Raw genomic sequence first — 21370 nt, 5'->3', positions numbered from 1 at the left:
CACAGAGTGCTGACTTGAAACCCATAGTACACCTTTGGGATGTTTTGGAATGACGACTTCGTGCCAGGCCTCACCGATCGACGTCGATACCTCTCCTCAGTGCAGCACTCCGTGAAGAATGGGTTGCCATTCCCCAAGAAACCTTGTAGCACCTGATTGAATGCATGTCTGCGATAGTGGAAGCTGTCATCAAGGCTAAGGGTGGGCCAATATCATATTGAATTTCAGCATTACCGATGGAGAGCACCACGAACTTGTAAGTCATTTTTAGCCAGGTGTCCGGATACTTTTGATCACATAATGTACATCGCGCATGAACGCCAATGCTTTAACTCTTTCCCAGAATAATTTCTGGTGGAACGTTCAGTGAGTTCCATTCTGATAGCGAGCCATAAGTGCGCGCTGCCCTGATCCCTAATAGAGAGGCGAACTCTGTATTGGATGCAGAATGTGATCTGTGCAACGAGCTGTTAACCCGCGGATGGAGTTGACTTGGCACAGCTGCCAGCAGCACGGCGGACTGATGCGCAGTTAACTACGTTCCCCACTTGGCGTGCTTCCGCTCTGCAACTGTGGCCTCCGCCCGCTCGTTCTGAATTGCAAGGCACAGTGCTGCCAACATTCGCTTGCTTCTACGCCACCTCTCGCCTCCAAGCAAAACACCTGCATAATTCCCTAGTCAATACATTTCATACCGGGACGCAATGACTTTTTTCAGAGTACCGTTCCGGATCGCGTTTCATCTCTAAAACAGCAAAAATACACATGGTAATGTCCGTCGCGTTCGCTTACTTTACATTACTACATGATTATACTGTAGCTACTACATTTTTGTTGAACTGTAGTGTGCTCTGCGGTCATCTCGAGTGTACTGCTCAGCTCTAAGGGCAAGAATCATTTTGGGCTTTCTCAGAAGAATATACTAATGAAATGCGACAAACTAGATTATCCCTTCACAAAGTTACGTACATCATTTCTAGTACAGATCAACATTCATAATGTGTCAGTAAGAAACAGTTTAGGCAACAAGCTCAGAAGTATGTAGTTTTTTTACCAATGTATATGACTGATACATAACGAAGATATAATATCGTTTCAACCTACATGGCGCGCTGATGAATGATATGTGGCTAGTACTTATTCCAATAAACAGTATATCTGAATTAACATGACTTTTTCGGGAGAGCGCTTGAAAATACAAACTAAGAACACAAGTAAATCTTTTGTCAGTGTGTGGAAATCGGTATACACGTAACAACAAGTTTTCTGAAAAACGAGTGGTTCCTTCATTAAAAAAACATCTAACTGGCTATTCTATACAAAATCTCGTAACAAAGCTGTTGCTCTCTAGTTTTCCGCCTATCAACTGGCATGCTCAGAACTTAAAACGTTCACAATGTTTCTTATTCAGCAACCGGCATTTGAGATCGATGAATGCGTGTGTATAATCTTCTGTAATTAGTCATTTAATCATCCTGATAGCCAGTAACCAAACAACAGCCAGCAACCAACAATAAACATCCTGAGTTCGGTATACAACAGGCTAACGAGCACCAAACATACAGCTTGTTAGGCAGCAGATTTGAATTCTTTCAAAGCATATTATGTGTTGTCAGAGATAAAAGTATGGCGATTAATGACTGTGAGTCTGCATGAAGTGTTGTCGCGACCTTGTGTAAGATTAGTAACACTATATTCATCTATTGTCGATAGGGTATAATAAATTATAGATGATCAGATCAGTTTCACAAGGAGAACACTAACTTGCGCATCTATAAAACATCGAATAGAGCGTGGTTCAAGTTCGGCGCTTATGTTCTAGCTTTATGTCGTTAGCGGACGAAATAATTAATTTAAAGTGGGGGCTAGTGCCTTTACGAAAAAATAACCGAGATTTATCGTCTGTGTTCGTACTTAAGTTCGGCATGTGTCTCTAGTTTAAAAGAGTGTGTTGTAAAACAAGAATGTCTAGCCTGCCAGATTTGTTGGTGTGGTTATTGCAGGAAGAGCTACAGTTTCATCCGACGAGCTGTTAAATGCTACGTTGATGTAGCTGAACTGTTTTCCACCGTATATCAATGTGTAGAAATCAGTATGGTATGATTCTATTGCTGATGAGTCAGTAACGTTCACGATCTAGCCGTCGGATCACTGATGACGCTGGAGAATGTTTCTCTCTTACGTCGTTGCCCAGCTGCAAACGTTCGACAAGTGTAGAATGATGTAAAAACCTTCCATGGTTCAACCGAGTAGGAATTCAGTGACTCCTCAGCTGAACTCTATCAGAGATTCTTGTTCCTGCTGACGGTCTATTTCCGAGCGACTTGTTTTATTTCGGCCACCAGACGTCCAATAATGACGTCAGTGGCCCTTCGGCCCACATCCCACGCCTATGCGTTTCTCTCTCCACCACACATTCCGATCGTGAAATGCATATAATCACTATACCCAATCCCACTACCTAATACTTTTCGACACATCTTAACACGTTTGTCGCGCAGTGTTAACCGCTGTCCCCTATCCCATACCCCCACCACCATCACTCCCATCTGCGTTTATTTTCATGGAAAGCTGTAGTGCAACGTGAACACAGTGTCATAAAACAATCCAAATCAAAAATAGCACAAAAAGTATGGAAGAGGCTTCATTCTCCTTTTCGCATAATTTTGTTAATAATGCAATTAACAAACATTACAGTGGTATTACAGTGCATAGCAAAACATTTGCAACATTCTTTCTGCTACTGATGTGTTGCGAGCTGTTCGGCGAGTTACCTTTTTATTTGAACGTTTCGGAGCTGCGGTTTTATGTAGCAGATAACTCCCAACCTTTGTAAGGCTCCTTCGGCAGGCGCTGTGGAGTACAAGCGTTCATTGAGGTCAACTGCTCCCCTGGCCTGCCATCTTAAAGAGCCATGTGATGCGACTACTGTTTCCTTCTCCTAAATGTTTGCTGTGTACATGTACGTCACAACACTCCCAGAATGCACCACAACTCAGCAGACATTCATGCATACGAAAAAATATTTATTTCCTGCACACAAGTGACTGGATGCTTTGAAACTAACCAAAGTGAAAACGTGACCACGTTACGCGGGAGTCAAGCAAATTTCATCACTTTGGCCACTCTCACATTTTACTGAGGAAAGAGCAAAGAAGAAGAAGATAATTAAAATATACAAAGCAATAATAATCGAAAAAAGTTCCTACAGGTCATCAAGGACGACTGATACTAGAGTTTCGGCAACTGTGAGCAAGATACAAAGGGAAGGCATTACGTGTAATTTCGTTAACGTTACATCCGTAAGTCATGGTAAAGTGCACTACCGACGGTGGTTTGCAACATTATTGCTCCCTCCTTATCTACTCCAGTCTCGAATGAATTGAGGGGAAAATGTACAGGCTTCTCCGTGTTCATACAGTCCTTCCTCTACGATCCTCCAGACTTGTAGTTATTTTGGACTTCCCTAACAGCGTTTTGTGCAAAGAACATAATGGATCTTTATATGGTGCCTATGTAACATGGCTGGGTGTCTTTGTAATACGTTTGTATCGGCAGAAATGGTCGTCTACAAATGAAGCATGAAGCGTCTGAATTCTTTGGATTTCTTCTTTTAATCCGATCTCTTAAGATTTCCAAACTCTTGAACAGTACTTCCTACAGTTGACTGTATGTGCCCATACAAATGACAATTGATTCGTAACGTATTTCACAGATATTTAATCTTTGTGACAATCCCACAGCATACCACAAACACTGAACTTACAAGCAACACTGTTTTTGTAACTTTGACTTTCATCTCGCATTCTTATCCAGATAAAATGAAATGTTACGAATTTATGAATAATTTGATAACTATGATCAATTCCTCATTGTTACAGCAATGGTAAACCGAGGTTACAGTTTTTCTTTACACAACAGCCATAGAGCAACAAAGACGTAATTGTCATACATAGAAGAAACGAATCCACCGTCGAAGACACAATCGGGGTCCTCTTAAAATCCGATGCCAGGTGCCTTCCATCCTATGTAGACACAAAGCTGTGTGAAACGAAAGGGCCCAAACAGTCACACACCGCAGATGAAGATCTCTATGTACGCAGGATGCCTAGCGTCAACCACGTCCTGTACATGCAGTGGACAGTGTCGACTGCAAAGGTAGGCCTTCGGTATGACTCTCATAAGCAGGAGTTTTTAAAGCTCTCTATGTATCAGTATAGTTGTCCAAAAGAACAGCTTCTTCCTTCCCCAGCGGGACGTAAAGAACAGACAAAAATGCAACGTATATAGAACCTTAAAGCTGACATATTGGCAGCAGGCATTGCTACATGTGTAAGGAACACCATCCTAAATAAAATGGATGGCGAAATTCAAACAATTACGGGGACGCAGAAGAGCCCACTGTAACATTTATACAAACTGATCGTCATTTGGCAGACTGAATTTAGAGTAAAACCTAAAAATGCGAGACGGTCTAGCATGGGTGCTTCCGTTTAGTCTTTACCTTAAGCATCGCTGTTTCGGAGGGTTTCTGACTTACCTCTTCGTTTGATAAGACTGTGTATGTCTAACCTAGCACTTGAGATGATTCATATCTACATATACTGCCAGTACATGTTTTATTTGGCTATCTTTCTGATAAATAAATATTTGACACTCTTTCTAAATTGATTAAAATTGTGTAGGGCTCGGACGCAGGGGTGAATTTTGCGCTTAGACGGCAGTGCTTTTTGATTTGAGCCATCTGAGCACGCATTGCGGCCAAAACTTCAGAAGGGAAATACTAAATACCTTGCCAAAGTGACGCTCCAGGCGAAGGAATCTGGAAGTTAAGACTGGCGGCTTACTGTTTTAGCTCGAAGGAAAGAAGATTGGGTTTAACGTCCCGTCGACATCGAGGTCATCAAGAGACGGAGCACAAGCTCGGAATGTGTCAAGGATGGAGAAGGAAATCGGTCGTGCACTTCCAAAGGCACCATCCCGGCATTTGCCTGGAGCGATTTAGGGAAATCACGAAAAATCTAAATCTGGATGGCCGGACTCGGGTTTGAACCGTCGTCCTCCCGATGAGAGTTCAGTGTGCTAACCACTGCGCCACCTCACTCGGTGATTTAGCTCGAAACGCTAGGCGTGGTCGTACGGTTCAGACGGCAGAGCATTGACCGTGAATATGGAATTCAAGTCACCGTTCTGCAAACGGCATTACTCTGCCAGGAACGACCACACTCCACTGCAGGAAGTGACATTTCAAATTCAAAATACTTCACGTGATTGTGTTGTACAGCACATAAAATATTTTCAGAAAAAATAAGCCTTGTCGTGCTTTACGCAATACATATTATTATTTGGCAATGTCACTTACTGCAAACTAGTATAAGACACATACCACGTTTTTTTGACGTGTACACATAGTTCACGGCAAAGAAAAGTATTGTGATCATAGACTGATATTGTACGAGCTGCTGCGCGAAAGCGAGCTGTGACTGGGTCTCCTTTGTGCGAACTACATCAGTCGTCACAAATTTCATTCGAAGGCAGACAAGCTTCTAAAACGTATATATTCGTAAGACACAAGAATTAGTTACACAGTGAATCTCATTTCATGTGCTCTAAAACACTAAAAATTTCACTACGATTTGTATTGACACAACTGTGGAATTTGCACTTTACTCCGTTTGCATGCAGTAAGTGTCTAATATGTCTGCTTTGCAGGTATCATCGATTGCTTCGTGCGCATCCCGCGCGAGCAGGGCGTGCTGGCATACTGGCGCGGTAACATGGCCAACGTCATCCGATACTTCCCCACGCAAGCGCTGAACTTCGCCTTCAAGGACAAGTACAAGCAGATCTTCCTTGGTGGTGTCGACAAGAACACACAATTCTGGCGTTACTTCTTGGGCAACTTGGCGTCTGGTGGTGCAGCCGGAGCCACTTCACTGTGCTTCGTCTATCCTCTAGACTTCGCCAGGACAAGGTCCGTTCTGATACCAAAGCACTGAACATCATACCTTTCAATTGTGGCGCGTTTTTATTGTTCAAAAAAACTAATAACTGAAGGAACTGATGGACAAGTGGAAAGGGGATAGGGACAGGGTGGGGATGAGTTGCTTCATAATGTTGTGCTTTGCTGCAAAAATAACTAGATAAATGACTTTCGTGTATTATACAATCAAGCAACACAGTCAAACGTTACTCTCCACAGTCAGTCGTTACGAATCCAAACCACACAGTTGTACTGGAAGTAATGAACTACGGGTATGCAGACGCTTTCAGTGATAGAAGGACAATGATACTGAAAACTGATTCTCCAATACGCTTGATAGGGAGTCACGACACAGGCGTACAGTATTCTAAGTAGGAGACAGAGGGGAAAAAATGCTACTGTCGAACGATTTGTATTAATCCAAAACGAGATCTAAACTATCTGAAACAAAGAGCAAAGTACTTTTATATTTAATTAAATTAAATTATTTATTTCACCTGATCTGATCTCCCACATCAACCAGGGTTTCACACAGACTGTACCTTTTTTTACATCATAATTAACTAAGAAATAATAATTCTAATATGGCTCTGAGCACTATGGGACTTAACTTCTAAGGTCATCAGTCCCCTAGAACTTAGAACTACTTAAACCTAACTAACCTAAGGACATCACACACATCCATGCCCGAGGCAGGATTCGAACCTGCGACCGTAGCGGCCGCGCGGTTTTAGGCTGTAGCGCCTTTAACCGCTTGGCCACCACGGCCGGCAATTCTAATATGACAAATGGTATTAAAACGATATGACTGTCTGTAGTGATAATGTGAGAAAATAATACTGACTATGAACTAGTAAAGTTAATACTGGTCGTACTAAGCGAGTTCTGATAAATGGAAATTCAAGGAGACTGCACCAGCTAAGAGCACTGGAAAATGAGGAAGATCTGGTTGGAAAAATGTATTTGCAGGGGTAACGAGTCCGCACAGAAACAATGGTAATCATTAATGTTGCTTTAGGAGACATCTCATTAACTGTCTTTTGAAACTGGAGATGTTATTCAGTTGTCTAACATGATGTGGGAGGTTATTCCAGAGGCCGGCCGAAGTGGCCGTGCGGTTCTAGGCGCTGCAGTCTGGAACCGCGAGACCGCTACGGTCGCAGGTTCAAATCCTGCCTCGGGCACGGATGTGTGTGATGTCCTTAGGTTAGTTAGGTTTAAGTAGTTCTAAGTTCTAGGGGACTAATGACCTCAGAAGTTGAGTCCCATAGTGCTCAGAGCCATTTCGTTATTCCAGAGCCGGGTTGCTGAAGGATTTTGCTCTGATGGAAACGTGTGTTTCTGCCATGTTATTGAGACAAGAGAATTAAGGTCGAGGAGAGCTGTAGGTGATAGTGTACGGTGATAAGACAGTAGGAAAGACAAAGGCTACGGAAATATGTGCACTTGTCTGCATGCAGCCAGGATAAGTGTGCATATCATTGGTGAAATACGATCAAGTAGTCGAACATACGAGATATAACGAACTCGAGTATTCATAACCAGCTTCAGGTGCCGTGAGTTTTCCTCGGAAGTGCCTTCCAGGATAACATCGCTGTAATAAATAATTGGAAATATAAGTGAGTGTACAAATTTATTTTTCAGGTCAAGAGGGAAGAGCGTTTTATATTTTTGTAGGAGGTGGAGAGATGCTGATACTTTCTTGCAGACTGCAGTTATGTGCTCAGTCCAATTTAAATTTTCATCTATTATTAGTCCTACACACTTTGCTGAAGGAGAGGCGTTGATATTCCTCCCATTTATGGTTAAAGATATTAGGTATTGACTATATTTCGGGCTAATGAGCCTATAATGACCAAGCAGTACCGCTTGGTTTTGGATGGCTTGAGCTTTACTCCTGTATCCAGTGCCCATCTGCATAGTGCACAAAGATCGGTATTGAGACTCACGATAGCTGTTTTCAGATTTGTTGGTTTTGTATTTAGATACAAATGGAGGCCATCAGCGAAGCCATGGTATTCGCCGTAGGATAAAATTGATGATACATCGTGAACATACAATGAAAAAAGTATAGGATCTAACACCGAATCCCGGGAGACGCCTGATAATGCCTTCGACAGTGTAGGAATAATGCAGATAGGTCGGTAATCAGAGGGTAACTTAACTAGTTCTTGTTTGCAGACTTCACGGAAAACACTTGTGGCTAAGTAGTGTTGAAGATTTATCTGTTATACCGGGAAGTAGTGATTATTGCTTCATCATTGGGACTGTGATGCCATCGTATATCCAGTAGACGCTGACGTGATACGCACGAGGGCTTTTTGACGATATTGCAAGTAACTTGATTTGGAGAGTATTCTTCGTGGCTACGTTTACCCCTAAGAAGTAATCAACGAGTCTCTGTTTCGTTAATGGTTCAATTATGGCTGTAGGTAGTGTGAAGTACCAGTTCAATTATTCGGATGAGACAACTGGATTAGCTGTAATTTTTACTTTGCCCATACCATTTCCACGCAGATTTTTTCATAGGACAACTGGTATATTTCTGTTGTCGATTAAGATATTATTATTAAAACATTCTCAGTTTAAGTTGTGAGGGACGTGAAAAGTAATGCAAAATATTCTTAACATCACAAAGAAATGTTAGAACCTGAAACTTAGATTGGACGAGGTAGTACAGTAAGATTGTAGGATAAAATGAGAAACAAATCAGATACAGAACAACGACGAGGTCAAGAAGGCAATAACTATTACAATCTATGAACCAAATGTTTCCTCGACCAGAAAGAATGAAGAAGAAGAGTTGCAACAAATGAAAGAAAAACTACTTGAAATGAACACACGCTAAGGTTTTAAAGCTCTCTTTGCAAATGAACTCCTGCACTAAAAAGAGAACAGACAAGAGACAGCCATTTTCAAACTAAGGTTACATTCATTTCTAAGCAGTATTTCCAAGTCAGAACAAGCCCCTGAGTTTATTAATAATTATAACCAAGACACAGACTGAGGATTATATTCGAGACAGTGGAAACCGATATGAGGTACGCCGAGTTGTTATGAGGTATGCCGAGTTGTAACACTACACAACACCAATATACCAAATAATTTGTATTTTCTCAAAGTGCACGTCAAACAGGCTAACAATTTATATTTTCTTTCATTGCGTTTTAAAAAAACTAACTAAACAGTCTCAGTAACAGCACAAACCTTCTCTAAACGTGCTTCTACTTGTCTGAATTGTGTTATTGAGCCGTCTCTGGTAAGAAACTATATTTCATTGTGTTGTGATTGCAGGCTAGCGGCCGACGTCGGCAAAGCGGGCAGTGAGCGCGAGTTCACCGGCCTGGGCAACTGCATCGCCAAGATCTTCAAGTCTGACGGTATGACTGGCCTGTACAGAGGGTTCGGAGTCTCCGTCCAGGGTATCATCATCTACCGCGCCTCCTACTTCGGCTTCTTCGACACCGCCAAAGGCTACCTGCCCAACCCAAAGAACACACCCTTCCTCATCTCGTGGGCCATTGCGCAGGTACTTCAGCGCTACTGTTTCTTTTATGGCTAACACGTTTTTTGTTTTTCATCAGCTCTTTTGTTCGTTACTCTTATCGTTATCTTCAGCTAAGGATTTGTTTTGATAACATTCGAGATACTCTTCTCATACATTCGAGTACAAGTACGTCTTGCTCTCGATACAGGCTTCAGGAGATCTACAATAGATTAGTAGTATCTTGCGACGCACTAGGAACAAATGCAGTATACTACGGATTTTAAGAACTATTGAATTCCAATTGTAAGTCTTGTATATTATATGCAGGGTGGTCAGAAACGGTCTGCAAAGCTTGTAAGGGTTTTAAGGGTAGGTTGTGCTGAGAAATAATTGTTTAGAAGCAAATGTGACACGTGGCGCCATTTACCAGCTAATTAAAATCGAAGTTAGGCAAATAAGCCGTTGCTCGCGTAGATTCAAACGGCCTGCCAAATGAAATATTGGTGTCAGTTGTTATCATAGTGTAGATGATGGCACACGAGACGGCTCAGCCTTTGGCTCGGGTTCGATATTTACTGCCGTCCCATGTCCAGTTTTTCTGTCGCTCTCTTGTTCGGTTTTAGGAAACCAAACGAAGAACACGTTTGGCGACACCGTCCCTGACAGGCGCTTGAATTTACGCTCGAAACGGGCTGCTTGGCTAACTTCAATGGTAAATAATTCTGAAACAGCGCAACGCATCGATGTTTTCCTTAACAACTGCTACTCAGCACAACCTACGCTGCAACACCCTTACAAGCTTTTCAGACTGAGGTCCTGTATATCTAGCGACCTGCCCCAGATTCGCACGCGCAGCAGTAAGTCTCCACGGCCGGACGACTTTTCCGGCGTCGAGTAATAACTTATGTACAAAAACCCACCTCGTAAATCAGTCTATCTTAAACCGAAAACCGCATCAAAAGCCATACAGCAGTTTCTGGGATTATCCTTCACACACCGCTAGAAAAGTGCTGCGACCGGAATTTAATTTGTAATAAGTATAGAAGAAGTAATAAGTGAACTTATAATAAGCTACTGTATTCCTTCCTGAGTGGTGTAGGGGGGGGGGGGGGGGGGGGGGTTACGGAAGACAGTGATAGAAGCACGGTGAGGTGAAGATAAAAAGCAGCAAAACCAACCTGCACTTTAAAGTTATATGTCCGTAATGAACAAATGAAGACTAATATCATGATACCAATTAGCTTGCGTACGTTCTGGAACGCGTTCATAATTATCATAAGTCTTATGAACGATGTTTGAGAAGTATAGTGAACAACGAGAAGAGGATAGATGTCTCGTCCATAATTTTCGTTGTAGTAAATGTCTTCAGCACTTCAGATTACTTCAACTTAATCCAATGGACTTCGATCAGTAACTTGGCTTGTCGAAACTGTCTTGTTCTTGTTAGTCGGTGGATTCTCTACGATGATCAGTAGCTTCTAAAATAGCTAAAGGTACAAAATTTATATACCTCTAGCAGTCGTTTATAATCACACCAAACACCATGACTATCTTCGCATCATTCGAGCGTTCTGGTTTGTTTAGCACTGCCTTATGAGCGAGGAATGAGACATGCATTGGGCGAAGTACAGTATTTTTGTACGACAATATAAGAATAAATGATGAAATAAGTTATGGTTACCTGACATCGTCGGCAGGAGCGCGATCTCTTGTTATGAAAAAAATAACGTTCTGGCTGAGGAAGTTTTATATACTCAGATCGCGTGACTTACAAATGTTTAGGAGTACTTTCGGTAAATTTTAACTATCATCTTCAAACCCTTAACGTACATCAATTTAGTGCCACTATATGAAGTCCACTGTCATCTAGTCCTGCATACATAGTAACTTAACTCGCTGGAGCAGACACATTAGTGCTGCGTCACACGTCAACGTTCATAAAAGTTGGTGTTGAAATACATTTTGTATACAGACGTCGTTTTTAACACCATCTTTTAATAATGTGTACCACATGTACAGTTTAATCATTTGATGTATGACGTGACATTAATGCGTCTACTCCAGCGAGTTAAGTTCCAATGTTTTCAGGATCAGGTGACAGTGCACCACATACCGTGCCACTAAAATGATGTATATTAAGGATTTGAAGATGGTAATTAAAGTTTGCCGAATCAAGTCGTTCACATTTGTAAGTCACGCGACCTGGGCAAGTGAGACTTCTTCAACCAGGTCACATTTTTCTACATAAAATCAGTGTCATCAAAGACAGCAACATTGTCTTCTATAAGAGAGTTCTATTCGAAATGTAATGGCCATTTTAATAATACGAGAAACGATCTGTTCATTGGCTACGAAACGCGATGATAGACGAGTGTATCTCTGATCGTGAAACAGTTCTAATGTGACTACAAGTTTCGTATACAAGTCTTCAACAACTGCGATCTTGTTGTATTTTGTGCACTATCTGGGTGTAGATCTTTACTGTGAAGTAATGACGTGAACCCGGTATTTTCTATATAGAAGAGGTTCATTTCTTTAACGACGCGGTCTGTAGCATTAGATTCTGGTTTGTAAAATAATTTCCTGCTCCCTCTCAATGCCACAGAAAAATAGTATTAAATACACTTTGAATGAAAGAAAATTAATGGTTTGCTACCGCCAAGATTCTAGAGCTTTTTGGTGCCATATTCGTATTGTTTTTATTCTACTCTGTCGTTGTACACCCACGTCTCATCCTTAACGGTGATTAACGTCATTAATACCCTATTCTCTGACATAAAGTTTGAAGCTTCCCGGCCGCATACTTCTTTATTTTTAATTTTTTCAGTTTATTGACTTTCGGTTCGGCCCTATGCAGCCATTTCAATAGTGGAAATACGTATGATAATGTGTTTGAGGCGGCTTTCGTGTCAATAACGACGACACAGATGCAAGGACAACACAACAACCAGTCGCCGAGCGGGGAAAAATCTCCGACCCGGCCGGGAATCGACGCCGAGGCCCTTCAAGTTCGCAAGGACCGATGACCTCCGCATTTTGATCCCATAAGACCTTACTACAAATTTCCTACTAATGTCAACAAATTATTTATGAGGGGAACGTTCTAAAATATTAAGTTATCTTCTCGATTATTTAAGGTTATCTTATTAGTTATTAAAGTTGCCACATGAAACAGCATAGTAATGAATTTAATCCTTTCCGCTATAACAACTTAACCTTGTGCGACATCTTTACTACTCTCACCAATGTCTAATCTGTACCCTTCGCCAAAGCCACTGTTACTTTCTCGTTTAACAATCTGACATATTTGAGTAAGCTGCATCTTCAAAAGTTTTTGAGAAATGTTTATAATTCATACCCTCAGTCATATCCACAAACAATCTACAAGAGCGTTGGAAAATTTGTAGTTAAATGGTTAAAATGGCTCTAAGCACTATGGGACTTAGCATCTGAGGTCATCAGTCCCCTAGACTTAGGACTACTTAAGCCTAACTAACCTAAGGACATCACACATTTCCATGCCCCAGGCAAGATTCGAACCTACGACCGTAGCACCAGCGCGGTTCCGGACTGAAGCGCCTAGAACCGCTCGGCCTCATGGCCGGCATTTTTAGTTAACTTTAATCATATGAGAATATCGGCATTAAGACTATGCATGAACGAAGAAACAAATAATCTACTACGTCGGGAGTTACTGTTACTTAAATGATTCTCTTAATTATTGAATTTGTTTTATGTTTCTGATCTGCTAGCGAGTAATTTGTTCCAGAAATTTAGCAGTAAAGCCTTTCATGTTTGCAGTTAAACAACGCTACTATAATTTCAAAATTTTGATGAGTAACGTCCATGGATTGTTTACAAATGCAAATTCACCTCTCCATTAGGTATGGCTTTAACTAAACTTATATACTGATTAGCGCAATTTTGGCCTACGAGTAAACCATCAGTCCTAGCTGTATCAGATCAAGCATTTAGGCTAATTTTGTCTTCGATACCTTTCATTATCTATTCTCACGTTTAACAGTTGATTGATTGCATTATACATTTCTCGCAGAAAACAATCATTTCGTAATGTCTAATACATTAACAGCAATTTTCACTTCAAAAATTAATGGCGATGTTTTTATAAGTACTACAGTGGGTGGTTCTTCACACGTGATGAATCCGTTATTGTTTGGCAATGTAATCTCTCTTTACTGGCGTCACCAATGTCTGCGACAGAAAGAACGCTTGAAATTTACTGTTCTTTCGTTGTAGTAGTTGAAGGTCATATCACCGCAAATAAAGTTCCTCGTCGCCCATTTTAGAATAAAATATATCGAATATTCAAAGTAGTCAAAATCTTGCTCCTGAACATGCCATTCACCAAATTTGTGCAAATCGATCAAATGACTCCAGCGAACTGCTGAATGGAATTTGCTGTCTGGTTTCAGAGAAGATAAAATATTACTGTAGCAAATAACACACGCCTGATCGGATGAATTTGTTGGTGGCGTGCACATTTATTGGTAAAGTCGTTTCATGGAAAGTTCGTACTATGTCCTCACAAATTGATTGATAGGTCTAATCATGTTGCCAGTTCGAATGACACGTAAAATTTTTAATTGTCCGTATATACAGTTCAGTCAATAACTACAGTTCGTTCACATGTGGTCCTTCCCTGACAGTACCATGAACTCTTGAGGTTAACAATTTCTTCACAGTTATCCCACTCATTCACCTTGCTACAATGGTCATAAACAGTGAAGCTTCTTGAATTTCACGTACATGCTATATGCCATAAAAGTTCTTCCGAATCTCTTCTAATCTTTAGGCTTGTCCTCGAATCTTCCCCAGGAAAACACTTCAACTCTTTAGCTCTTGTTCCTCTAATCTAGCTACCTTTTAATACACCCACTCTCCTCGTGTTCAATAAAGAACCACAAACTCCATGCCGCGTACATCAAACAGTCCTACACTACCGCCCACACCACAACAATTAAAAACACGAGAATGTTTCTCTCACAACAAACTTCAATGAAAGTTTCTCTCACTGCAAATTTCACGTTCCGCGACATCAACACCCGTGTGGTGTTCATGGTCACTGTCCAAATTACTGTTCGCGTTTTCAGTTTATCAACTCTCTGAATATCATGAACGCTACCAGAGTTCCATTACAGTTTACTCTCAAACTACTCTCCGCTCTATCCTTTCAACTGTCTCCTTCTTCCATTTTTAACACAGGTTACGTGTTCTGTAACTAAATATTACAAACAATTGCTACTGACACTCATTCATAAATGCACTAATTCCACAACCAATCATACAGCTATGTTGGCGCTGTAACACGCCTGCTTCTGACAGTTCATAGCCCGCCTCCATGTTTGTAAACAGTGTTGTCAGTCTTCAGCCGCTAAAACTCGCGGCCCACAAACACGTTGATCACCGATGACATGCTACGCCCCTCCATTCATTTGAAACTCCGTGCTATAATCTGGCACTTCAGTCCGACAGATACACCACTCATCTTGCCATCGACAACGCTATCCCATCCTCTCCAAAACCAACATAGGGTCACGCTGCGTCTACTAACTGTAACGTCCTCTTCAATCTCACTGGTCACATTTATTCCGCTCTCAAATGTTAGTTCAGTGAATTCTCTCATATACAAATATAAAAAACATATTCACCATGAACTTCTTCCTCCATAGGATCTTCTCCTAGTAAACAGTCCTCCGATTGAGGAACGTAGCTGACACATCCTACCTTTTTATCCACTGGCTGACACTTAGCTTAGATTTAAGTCCCTTCTCTTGACATTGTGCAATTTCTAAAATGCTTCTACCTTCCCCTTCTTCTAGCTCGGCTGGCAGATAAATTTTCGTTATTTTTGCTAGTACTTTCTTCGTATAAGAGTCTCAGAGTACACACTCTAGCTAATTTAGTGTGCTGTGTACCATCGAAATTGTACCTTTTCGGATTTACAAAATCTCTAACAAAAGCCCCCAACTGCTTCTCCTCTTCTTTGCCTTCTCTCTTTGCTTTTTTTTTTTGCTTACTAGAACATTCTTCCATCCAGAAACCATCTTGCTCGCTCTCTTCACTCTCCAATCTACATACGTTTCTGTCGGTCTCTTCTTCTCTAAGACACATTGGGGCGTTTTCGCTCTTCATATTGACATTCCCACTTTCTTACCCACCAGTAACACCAACAATACTATCTTTCCTCCTTCCACCTCTTATGAAGACATTCTCCTCCTTTTCATTCGTCAGTTCCTCTTGTCTACTACTATCTGTATTCTTCTTTTCTTCCTCCCAAAATTCTTCCTCCTTTCCCCACAAACCTTCTACTCATGTCGATCTTCGATATTTATCCCCTTTTCTTCCTCTTCTGCGTTTCCTCCTTCTTCATTGTGCCCTCACACCTTCTCCTCTTCTTTCCACCTTCCTTCCTCCTTTCAGAACTCTTCATACTCCTCCAGTCATTCTTAGTATTCATGCTCATGTTTGTATTTCCCACTTCAATGCTATTTTCTTCTTCTTCCTGTTTCTTGTCTTTTCTTGTTGTGTCTTCTCTTTTAGACCCATCATCCTCAAACTCTATGTCTTCTTCTGCAGTAAAAAGTATTCGAAGCTTTTATTTCTTTGTTTATTGTGGATACACTCTTTGTCTTCTTTTCTCTCTTCATTACATAGCCTGTCTAACCATCACCTGGAATACTGAACTCCTCTAATTTCCTTCCATACTACCGCATCTGTTGTCCTTTTCAAATGGTTCAAATGGCTCTGAGCACTATGGGACTTAACTGCTGAAGTCATCAGTCCCCTAGAACTTAGAATTACTTAAACCTAACTAACCTAAGGACATCACACACATCCATGCCCGAGGCAGGATTCGAACCTGCGACCGTAGCGGTCGCGCGGTTCCAGACTGTAGCGCCTAGAACCGCTCGGCCACTCCGGCCGGCTTGTTGTCTTTTTCCGTCAGCTCCTTGTTTCTTTTGTTCTTTCTTCTCTTCACATTTACTGTTTTCTAAAATGTAGGTATTTAGTGAACCATCAACCGACAGATTTATATGTGGCTTACCATAACGGCCCAGTTCCATACAGTCCACCTCTCGCACCACATTACTGCGTGTGTCGTCATTCCTGTCTGCGTGAGTGTCAACCTCTATTGCAACCTTTTTCTCGTGCCTCACAGTTGGCTGTAATGTCACCCGTCTGCTCGATCGTTAGATTCTACAAAATCCTTTTCTCGCGCCACATAGATATGCATGATGTTTCTCTCCTCCGCGTGACTGTCAACTTCTACGAAATCCTCTTCTCGCACCACAATGTTGAGGAGGTTTTCTCGTTCTGTAAACTAGGATAACCAGCGATCTCATGACAGAGTGCAATGCTGGCGCAGGCACAAGAGTTTCAAGCAAACCACTCAGCGTACATTGGGCTCCCCAGCAGACAAACCCCACGTGTTCCCATGCTCCTCTAACGACATCGTCAGTTACGATACCAGTAGGCACGCGATCGTCGAGATTATACTGTGGATCAATGGAGACTAGGCACCTGGTAACATGAACCACGCTTCTTGTTACTTCAGGAGTACGGCTGCTCGAAACATGCACCGCGCCTCCGACGTGGGCTGGTAGTTGCAGTGTTATGCTACGGTGGACTTTCACCTGGGTTTCCATGGGGCCCGTAGTAGTAACCGAAGACAACATGACAGCTATGTGCAACGTAAACATTGTTATGAAGTATCTGCACGGGTTGTCATACTATTTTGACTCATGAGTGGTTGACAGCATGAAGGTTGGGAGCTTTGAGCGGCCTGATTCAGTAAATCCTGTTGATCTGCTTTAAACAACGAAAATAATTTTCCTTGGATTATGATCTGATACAGAATATGTCCATATCTGAAACTGTAATCACAGTGTCGTACGTGTAAAATTATTTATGAACACTAGCGACAGAAAGTGCGACCTTACGTGTTTGTTCCTGTGAACAGCAATCACTGTCCGTTCGACTCTCTCAATTCTCTCCGTTGACTTAATGACAAGTAACATAGTATGACGTAACATAGAGCGCACTCAGTAGAGCGGCCAGAGAATTTCTAAGTGGGAAACACTAGAATATGGGGAGCCGGAGTGAGTTCTCACTGTCTTCCTTGCTTGAACATGGAAAATCGAAGAAAAATAACTTTAAAATACGGAATTATGTCTATTCTACCACCCATCAAGGACATTTATTCGTAAAACTCTGCATTTGTATACTATCGATGTTTCGAAGTTAACGAATCTATTGCTACAGAAACACAATTCCCCGAAGAAATATTACCGCTTAACAGACAATTATGAGCAGCAGGATCGCAACAGGTAAGCATTTTGCTTGTGACCATAAGTATTAGTTTAACAAATACAGTACGTACAGAGTCGTCTTCCCCATATTAGAAGTTGCTGTGTTTTCATACATTATTTCCTCACTCGTCATCAGAGAGCAATTGAAGTGATTAGAAGACAGCGGGACGAAACAGCATGCACACTCGAAAAAGACTACGTGTGGACTGGTGCGCCATTTCTGGAATATCGGCGCTGCCCTAGTCCAATACCAAAAGTCACACTTCTGACACGAGTTGTTCCGTCCTCCTGTATTTTAATGACTCAACTGAAATAGAACTCTTTCCGCGTGGAGGCAAGGTCCAGGTGTTAATACTTACCCGTATTTTAATTGTAGTTAATTGATTTATCGGGCATGGTGATCTATTGCTAAAGTTCGTTATTAATGTAGTTATGAAACTACAGTTGCATACCACTTTCTCGTTCTGTTTTTTGTTAAGCGTATAGTTACAAGTATTATTGGTTCTAACTATCGTGGCTCATAAGCCTTGCAACATTAGCTAACACATTCTACGCGTTTCAAACGTAGCAGTAAAATCTTTCTAGGTTTCCTTACAGGTACTTACACCGCTCCTAAACCGTTTATTGATGTGTCGCCAGAGCTCCGCGTTACAGCAGAATTCCACTGCTCAGTATATTGCACCACTGATCTCTAGAGAATCTGCCACAGTTTCTAAATCGTGTGATATGCCAAGGATATTATTCCAAGAAAGACTAGAAAATGATCCCTGCACTATTATGACAAATGCTATCTGTTTTCACCGATTCACAGCTATTATTGCACAAAACAACGCCATTATTTTTCCACGAATATATACAGCAATCATCTCCATTAAAAGTTAAACCGAGACAGCAGTCAGTGCAGTTCTTATTTCACTGATGTACATGTGTGTAGTACTGTGTCGTGAACGGCGGAAGGATTTATGAAAATCAGCACAACATTGATTAAAATGCACAGCTAATGTACAGAGCTTGTACTGTTCTGCTGAACTCACTGGAGAGCCAACAGCATTTGTAACGAGGGTACTCCTGTGACGTTGGTACTGGAGACAAATGGAGGTCGACTGTGACGTTGGTACTGGGGACAAATGGAGGTCGACTGAGAGCGTGACAAAGTGCAGCGTTGCTGCCAACTGTGGCAGCCACACTGCATTGGGTAACTGTCTTGCGCGAAAACATTTACTTAGTCTCCGTATTTGTTAGAGGCGGAAGTTGTTAATGAAGAGCACTACCAAGTCTCTTTGTAGTAGTTCGATATGTACTGCGTTATACTGATAATGAACCACAAACTTGCCGTGCGTCTCTTGAGTATTCTGCGAAGTACTAAATTTACGAGAAGATGCTAAAACGTAATAATACGATTACAAACTCAATTTATCAGAAAAAAATTGAGATAGAACCATTAAAAGTCTCTAACATGATGTCTGTCATCGACATAAATGCCAGTGTCAAGAACGTTTTTCGCACTGTTCGAGTCATGTCTAGTGCACTTAATAAAGCATGGAGGGATTATGTTATTGCCTCTCTTCGACTGTGGAAAATTCAGTGTTATAATACAGGATCGTGCGCAAAAGCGAATAACGGTACGGAACAGCATTTGTCTTGCTTACAAAGTACTGAAAGGTATAGGGAATGCCAAATTTCATGTATTTTCTCAGATTGTTCTGAATTTAGGGGTAAGCTTCAGCACTTCATTTTGTATGAATTTATGGCATCCGGTAAACCAGTTTCAAGTAACACACGATAATACGATGTCCTTTGCCGTATGTTCTATCACTGGACTTTAGCACAAGGGTCAGGAAAAAACGGTTTTCTCTACGCCGCAGTCGATCTTTAGTCTTTCTCAGATAAATAGGTTGTGTCAGACTAGAAGTCGCAGTCTGGAATTAAACAAAATAATAATCCACCTGTGCTATGAGCTGAGTTCGAAGTATTTATCCTGGGGCACATATTTTCTTCGTGATTGACTGTGGTAAATACGACCTCTTTACAATAATGTTGTGTTTTAGTCTAGTACTTCTAAAACTAATACATCTGTAATATAAAGAATGGAAAATCTGGCGCAATCTACAAAGCAGCGGAAAGTCCAAAGAGGAAAGTAAGTATTTAAAGTAATATAAGATACTACTTGACTCAAAAGACAGGAGAGAACACGCACCAGAAGCTATTCGTTGTGGCGAGTTATTGCGTGACTGTTTACCGATTTTGAACTGTGTCCTTGCGTTACGATAACTTTGAATAAAATCAATCATCTTGGTGTTCAGTTGCAGAGGACGAGCAGTTTGTTACAGGCATGACCATGCTCGCCGCAAACCGTGTACAAGAACTGGTAAAAGAGAGGTACGCTACTGGTTCATTGCCACGAGTTGATAGATTTTGATGGAACAGAGTAGACTCAGTTCAAAGTCGAGAAACAGTCGTGCATAATACGCCAAGATAACTAGCTCTTCAGTAATGCGAACAGTTTACAGTTACGTCTCAATTGTGTCGTGTGACTAGAGAAGTGAAAACTATAGTGATACCTATGTGAGGGGGAAAGTTCAACGGCATGGCCGCAGTGGCAACACCGGTTCCCGTCAGATCACCAAAGTTAAGGCCTGTAGGGCTGGGCTAGCTCTTAGATGGGCAACCACCAGGTATGCCGAGCGCTGTTGGCAAGCGGGGTGCTTGTGAAGTAAACTGAGGAGCTACTTGATTGGAAAGTAGCGGCTCCGGTCTCGTAAAGTGAGATACGGCCGGGAAAGCGGTGTGCTGACCCCTTCATATCCGCATTCAGTGAGGTTGAGGATGACACGGCGGCCGGTCGGTACCGTTAGGGCCTTCGTGTCTTGTTCGGGCTGAGTTTAGTTTTAAGTGAGAGAGGAAAGAGGCAAATCGCGGTGAGAAATCATACGCAGCGCCGACTATTTCGTTATAAATAATGAAAATATGGCCTTAGGGAAGCAACTTGTCTGCTATCTGATAGATTATTTAAAGGAGGAAATAGATCGTCACATCATATAAAATGCTACTGATCGAAACTGCATCTACGAGCACCTCTTACAAGGAAACTACCTCAAATCACGAAATAATTTACACTGGTTACCGCAAAACTTATTTACAGCTGTGAATATTGTTCACTATAAAAAAAACTATGCAGCGTTTAAGATAGCAGACGAAAAACAGTTATCAGCCAAGTATTCTTCTCACCATATCCCCGCATTTGAGCGCTCCTGTGTGCCTAAACTTTACAGAGGTCTCACCACACGTTCCTAGCAGTTAACCCTTTTGGGGACTGAACCGAACACCATGTAGAGATGCTGTTAGTTACTTTAGTTCCAATCAAAAATGAACCCCACCTACAAAATTTAGGAGGTTGTTCACAGATATTTCCTGAGTATTCTGGTATAAGGGACCTTTTAGTCTCTGATGGATCGTTACAGGATAATTACATGTGGCTTGATTCCTTACTACATTGTTATGTTCGTTCCTCTACTGCACTGAAAATATATACACAACAATGTAAAAGTCAACGATACGCGCTGTTATCCC

At 41.5% G+C, this 21370-nt stretch overlaps 1 protein-coding gene across 1 annotated transcript in view; it reads left to right on the top strand.

Annotated features, from left to right (window-relative positions):
- Positions 1 to 21370, top strand: part of LOC124794684 (ADP,ATP carrier protein 2-like) — a 38864-nt gene that overhangs the window by 13862 nt on the left and 3632 nt on the right. The window contains exons 2-3 of the mRNA XM_047258228.1: positions 5713 to 5974; positions 9278 to 9512. Coding sequence (XP_047114184.1) covers positions 5713 to 5974; positions 9278 to 9512 — 497 coding nt within the window. The remainder of the gene's footprint in view (positions 1 to 5712; positions 5975 to 9277; positions 9513 to 21370) is intronic.

Source organism: Schistocerca piceifrons, chromosome 4, assembly GCF_021461385.2.
Source record: "Schistocerca piceifrons isolate TAMUIC-IGC-003096 chromosome 4, iqSchPice1.1, whole genome shotgun sequence".
NCBI lineage: Eukaryota > Metazoa > Arthropoda > Insecta > Orthoptera > Acrididae > Schistocerca > Schistocerca piceifrons.
Note: the sequence above shows the minus strand (reverse complement) of the source record. Positions and strands in the feature narration are given on the sequence as shown.